This window comes from Podarcis gaigeae (assembly GCF_964106915.1).
Source record: "Podarcis gaigeae genome assembly, chromosome: 5".
NCBI classification, from domain to species: domain Eukaryota; kingdom Metazoa; phylum Chordata; class Lepidosauria; order Squamata; family Lacertidae; genus Podarcis; species Podarcis gaigeae.
The window spans coordinates 62,409,839-62,416,661 of record NC_139681.1 but is presented as its reverse complement, the minus strand read 5'-3'; the positions used below and the strand labels follow the sequence as shown (position 1 = coordinate 62,416,661).

The following is a 6,823-nucleotide window of genomic DNA, read 5'->3' as shown; positions in this document are numbered from 1 at the left end:
TAATGCTGATGGAAAGATGTTAAATCTGGCAAGGGTAAGAGCTCTTCTAAATTTGGGTATTTCTGTTTTGGTGAAATACCTTGCTGGAGTAAATCCCCTGCCATTATCTTTAATTTCTAGATACTTTGTCATTTCACTCATGTGGCATTGCAGCTCAACATCCCATATTCGTTGCTTAATTGTGGATGTGGTTCTCTCATATCTACAGGTTATCAGAGCCTGCAGTGTGAACCTTAGACTTCTCAGTTTCTTTTCCATTTTGTTTGACATGTTTGACAATTAAAAGCAAGAGTGCCAGACTTACCGGGAAGAAAATTAGTTTTAGCCAGTAATGGAGCTTCAGAATCCACATCCAGGACCGAACTGGGATAACAAATATTCAAAGCCTTTGACAGAAAAGTAGTAATAACAATAGTTCTAACCCATAATGGACAGACTAGAAGTCCTCCTGTGTTACATGCATAGGTTCAGATGAAGTAGACATTTAGCGCACACAATACAAAGACCATGGAAAGGTAATTTGGAAAAAAATTGGTCACTGTTTATTATATTGGAGTAATCTGTTCCAAGATTCTTCTGTAATTGTTAGTAAAACTACAATAAATTTCCAATACAAACAATTTAGAGAAGAACTATACAAACGGGTATTTGCGTAGCCCTAAGTATTTACAAGTCCCACCTTTAAGTCCACCTCATCTCTGCAAAGGTCTTGTAATTGAGAGGGTGAGTTAAGACAGCAGTTGAAACACATTTACAAGTGTGTTGGTAAGTAATGGTTATTAACCATAGACAAAACAGGGTTAAGAGAGACTATGTAATTGACATGGTTAGGGACAGTGGATATGCTAGAAACAAGAACAGCATGGACTCATAACAATGTATTTGAGGTCAGAAGGAAACAAGGTTCATAAGTCAGCAATATTAATATTCCTGTTTGGTATGCAGAAGGTGGATGCATTCCTCATCTTGTTCCAATAACAGAAAGGATTACCATTTACGAGCATTTTAATGAACACACTGGGATAATTAATTTGGACAAGCCCACCTGCCAGCATACTTGCACCATTCAAGATTAATTGAACTAATAAGAGTAGCAGCTAGTGATGGACAGGACAATATCAAAAAGGCAAGATAAAGCTGGCTGATGCAGCCAGAGAATACTGTCACAAGTTGTTCTAAATGACATCTCCAAGACAACAAACAGGCACCTTACACCCGATGTATTAGTAATGCCAGGCAAAAACTTCAAGTATCAAGGTAGCAAAGCACATGAGCTCTATTAAGACTAGAGCATCTTTGTGACTAACTCCTTTAACCTTATCCACATTTTCCTGTCTATGGTTGGCAGCCCTTTAGGGCAGAGATTTTGCAGCAATAGAGCACCTAACATGTATGCTACTACTAAAGCTGCGGGCATGAAAATTAAAAGTAATATTTAAACCTAAGGACATTTGTACTTATTAGGGAACCAAGAAAAGAAAATTATGACTAAAAGTGGGACACTAAACCACAAATATTCCACTGCATTGCTGTTCCAATATTATTATCACTCAAGTATCAATATTCAGTCCAGGGTTCAACAACCCTATAAAAATAGCAGATGTTCTTTACAACAGACACTCACTGTTTTTTCATATAGGTTATCACAATTGTACAGAATTCCAAAGTGTGTTCTTTAATGTGTGTTTAAGAGAACAATTATTGTTTGCCAATGAATAGATTGGATAGGGCCACAATAGAAAAGTTGATTACTACTTCTAGAAGTTGGATAATTTTTCTCCTTGCTGCACCCTTTGGGCAGGGAAGTTTCCTTTGTCAGAGGGTGAATTTAAAGAGTCCAAAGAGATAACAGTACTTTATGTAGACCTATTGAATCAACTGTGGTTGACATCAAGTTGCTGTACAAATGTGTTGCATGGCTTCTGGACTCTACTGGTAGAAATAAATAGCCAAAAATGCTAAAATCCAGACACTTATCTTCTACCCCTGCCCACCCAAGATAAGATACAGAGGAGCTACAGGTGTTCTGTCAATAAGAAATATAGACCACATATCTGGACAGATCTTTTTTTAAAAATAAAATAAAATAAACAAATATTAATTTACACTCCACCAATCTTATATCATGGAACCAGAAGCCATATAATATTTGTCAAAGCCAGTCTACAATCTATTGTGTGATGGTAAGTTGTTCAATTCTCAGGTGTTTGCCAGGTGTAGAGAAAAGAACAAACAAAGTACTTCACCTTATCAACTCAGACAAGGAGACAGACTTTGGAAACGCAACTCAAGTTTCTGTCCCATTTCAGCAAAAAAGATTGTCTGAATTCTGTACTTTTTCTTTCACTGTCAAGTAAGGTCTCACTTACAGGAACTCCCATTTCAATGTGCAGCATAACCACAGATCTTCCAAGTTGATTTATTAAATGCTTATTTTTGAACTTGTCATGCTTTTGTATAAATGACCACCAAAGTGGTGGCAGGAGAGGCTTGGGCAATAAGTGTATTGACAGGAGAAATGCAGAATGTCTACTGAATTCTGGAGGGCTTTTGTACACATGATTGCACAATCATGAGGTGGTGGTTCTTTCAATGAAAGCAGGAGACTTCTGAATCCTGTACCATCAATCAGATTCTGCAAAGTTTTCTGCGCACATTACAGGTCACAGTATCAGCCCCAATCTCAACTCCACATGCTCTGAATCTATTTACTTGAATTATACATTAGGTATGGGTAAGGAACAGCAACTGCTTGGGGAAATGTAAGGTTTTAAAGATACTGAAATGTTTCACTTAAGGGTAAAACATGCTCTTACTGCAGAAAGAAAAACCCTCAATGTCTGAACTGCCCAGAATGCTGGGCAAGCAGCAGGATTAGCACACTTTCAAGCTTCACTATAGGAAAATATTTAGTGGAAGACAGACCAAACAGAAAGCACCCATTTTCAAATGCTTTTGTGGAAAGGACTCCACTGCACATGTGATTTTGAGGAGTTTATTAAAGGAAAAGTGAAGCATCAGTTTTAAATTGTACAAAAGGAAAAAACCTCAAATTGTAAATGTACAATTTACAGAATTACTAGCAAAACCAATCAAGGAGACACATTTTTAAAAACCTATTGACCGCAAACTGAACTGGAAACCCATTGGAGGTAACTTACTTGTAAACGGCTTTTCTTTCACAGAATTCTATAAGGATCAATTAAAATTCAATTTTCCATATGAAGGGCTGTGGAGCACAAGCTTTGTCTCTTGGTGGATTTAAACCACCAGCAGCTATGCCACTCTGCCCACTACACTGATGTGCTACTGCACCATTTGTGTCCACTGTTTTGGGAGAACTTGTACTTTGTCCTGAAGCACCAACTCAGTGACTTTAGCAACTTTTCAATTCCTAAACAACTGCCTTGCTTGAATTATTAGATGTTTTTGGCAACCAAAATTTGAGTACTGTACAATTTTAGGAGGGGAAATCCCAACTAAATGATTTGATTTAAATGTTGTCTTTGTCTCCCAAAAGGCAAGTAAGCATTGGATGCACCTTGAATTCAATAAAAGGACCTTTATGGGAGGTAGGTCAGAGTTATTTTGCAACTGCTATCAAAAAACACCTCTGAAGCAGGTATATTAGAACTGGGTCAATTTAGATCTGCTTTAAAGCACACTAACATTTAAACTCCAAAAAGAAGACTAGTTTGGCCTCATTTTTACAAATGTTCTTATTAACAGGAGCTGTGCTCACCTCCGAGGAACAAAATCAGTCCTTTAACTACATTAGCAGCTACCAGGAAGAATCATAATATCAAAGCAGAGTGAAAGTCCAGATCATTGAAGACACTGAAAATATCTTAGAACAAATAATTAGCTGATTGTTTTTTGGATTGTTCTGCTTTTTAGAAAATCATGTAATAATTACTCTTAATAATGCACAGTTAACACTGAGAATGTAGCTGTATTCCATTGTAAGCTTAAGAACGTCACCATCTAAGCACAAGTTTCTATGCAGCACATACAGTAAATCTAACTGGCAAAATTAATTTACAAAAATAGCACAAAAGGGTATTTACGGCATGGAAAGTTAGACACTTCTCTATGGTACAGTTAAAATTGCTTTGAAAATGCAAGTGTGACTTCTGTCTCCCTCCTCCCACCACCCCACCCGGTGATTTGCGTTCCTCAGGAAAGTTGCTGCTTTTGTACCTCAGATCTGACAGGCCGTGAAATAGGTAGTAGAAACAGCAAATAGATTACTTTAGAACCACTGGTTTGTTTTTCTGAGAATATTTTATTTGCTGGTATAAGTTGCTAAAAATGCACAGAACAAGTACCAATAGAAAATGTGCTGTTTGTGTGTTCCCCTAGTGCTATATAAAATGAATGTTACACAGCGTCTGTTGGAAAAGTGGCTTATGGACATCTCTTATTTTATGCCCTCTTATAAATAAAAAATAAATCTTCTCAGAAGTATAAAATCTGGGGATTTTTTCTTTTCAGAATCTGACTTTTTGGCAGAGATGCATACACCTGACTTCTAGCCTCTTTTGCAAGAGTGTTCCACTCTCAATGGTCAGAGAGGATCTAGAAGTGTACCATACTGCTAGTCACATCCAGTGCGTTTAACAACACTTCTCCAGCCAGGATGGCCTGCTGATAGCATCACTGCTGGTCAATGGCTGACAGGCATAAATTTAATAAAATGGCTAGCTTCTAAAACATAAAAAGGCAAATGTTAAAACATTTTGAAGTTGTACAGCAGAAAAATAAAGTTAAAAAGTTTTGTTTTCATTCAATGTTTTCTGAAAATGTGTAGAACAGTGTTTATTTTTTAACTGTTTTAATTTAAAAGCTTCTCCCCATCCAGGAAAAAAAACCTGCATTAGGACTGTCAAGGACAGGAAAACAAATGATTTGTAGGTCAGCCTTTCTGAGGTGACTGGCCAATATTCCTTGTTTCATTAAGAAGCTCCTCTTCTCTCTCATTACAAAAAGGAAATGACCTTAATAATTTGGTTAAAAATCAAACCAAATCACATCAAAAATGTGGTTTTCATATAAGCTATCACAGTATATAGGCCTTGAGCTCTAAAGAACAGAGTTCCACATTTGTATAGTGTCTTCGCCAGACTTCAGAACATTGGCATTCCAAATCCCTGGGAAAGATAATTGAGAACAAAAGTTACGCACAGGAGAATCCTTTGCAGCTCCAAGTGGCAAACAATACCTTGTGAAATCTTACCGAATCATCTTCAATGATAGCTGCGGAGTCAAAGAAATCTGGCCTCAATTCAGCTCTTTCTCGTCTGTTTCTTGAAGGGGGCTGGAAAATAAATATTTTGTCATTGTCAGAGGCAGCAGGAGCAGCCAAGACAGCAAACGTTAGGAAGGACTTCCTGTCTATTCCTAGCACTAATAGCAACTAACGTGAATTAAGAGCAATCTGAACAGTGAGTGGTGTAGATGGCAACTTTTGTTGCCAATTCAGGAGCAACACTTAACCAACAAGAAGAGATCCCTGAATATAGAAGTGAGAGATAGCTCAGGATAGGAGACCGAGGGGGGCAGGGAGCCCAACCTACTATAGAAAAAACAACAACCAAGCAATAAAATTAAGAAAAAAGACAGAGCATACTAACAAAGCACAAAGACACACAGAGAGAAAAACAGATTGTGAACCCATAAAGCAAGTCTGGACATGCAAGCCCCCTGAACGATCACATCTCAAAACCGTGGCAGCCAGCTCAGAGGAGGTGTCCTAGAGCTCAAACGAGCTCTATATTTTAAATTTCTATTACAGTACTCCTATGTGACTAACAACAGCAGCAAATTCTTGTACCCCAGTCACTGGGCAGCTTTCAACAAAGTATAAAGGGACACACCAAAAATTAAAATCTTCTTAAAACATGCTTGTCTTCAGATGTCTTTGAAAAGCCACTAAGTGAGGATTTACTAACCAGATCAATGACCATGGTGTCTTCAAATTCTTCATTCATGTCCTCTAACTGGCCTCGTGAAGACATCATTACATCTTCAAAGATGGGCTCAGCATCATCCTCCATTAGACCCCGCCTTGTTGGAAGAAAAAAGGAATATGAATATGTTGGTAATGAGATCAAACATATAATTGCTGGTCCTACTGGGTAGATACAGACTGAAGCATCGGATACTGTTGGCATTTGTCTGTATCAAGAGACAATGGGGTGCGGCTCTGGGGCTGAAGTGAAACCACTGTGTTAGCAGAAATGAAGTGACCTCCCTGGGGTGCAAGCCTAGGCAGAGTGTTAAGGAGCTCATCAGCTGCCCCAATGATAATACTATCTTCTCTGCCTCACTGATGTGGTCCAAAGGAAAGCAGGGAAATACGTTTGGAACTAGTTTGGCTACAGGAGTTGCCAGAAGGAGGAATATAAGGCATCATCCAACTGTTTTGGGGACTCCACTCTGGATTTCTGCAGGGCTTACCCCTTAGCCTTTTCTTCTCCCAAGGATATGCCGCAAGCAGCAGCGATTTAGGAACAGTCTTCCTTCTCGTACATGGGCTACCTTCACATCTTGACAAGCCCCACCTGCCCTTCACTTCCCTCTACAGCATGTGGAGAAACTGCCTTCTTGACCACTGGATCCACTATTGGTCTTGTCCACTCAATCTGCTGGAGCCTATCTTTACACACAGGGGAGTCCCTAACTCACCAAGGGTTTGAGACCCATAGGCTACTCTCACCTGGCTTAGTTGGCCAGTCAAAGCTGTTTCTGACACAGCCTGACAGCTTCTAGGTGTCACAGGTGAGAGCTGAGTGCAGGGTGGGGACCAAAGATGGACAAACTA

At 39.0% G+C, this 6,823-nt stretch overlaps 1 protein-coding gene across 6 annotated transcripts in view; it reads right to left on the bottom strand.

The window, feature by feature from the left end:
* Positions 1 to 2,981: 2,981 nt before the first annotated feature.
* Positions 2,982 to 6,823, bottom strand: part of STAG1 (STAG1 cohesin complex component) — a 103,819-nt gene continuing 99,977 nt past the window's right edge. For all 6 annotated transcript variants that reach the window (XR_014565057.1, XR_014565058.1, XM_083741786.1 and 3 more), the window contains exons 32-34: positions 5,952 to 6,066; positions 5,237 to 5,317; positions 2,982 to 5,150 (exon numbers count right to left, since the gene is read on the bottom strand). Coding sequence is in view for 4 of the 6 variants with exons in the window: in XM_083741786.1 (XP_083597912.1) it covers positions 5,127 to 5,150; positions 5,237 to 5,317; positions 5,952 to 6,066 (220 nt within the window). In the remaining 2 variants the exon portion in view is untranslated. The remainder of the gene's footprint in view (positions 5,151 to 5,236; positions 5,318 to 5,951; positions 6,067 to 6,823) is intronic.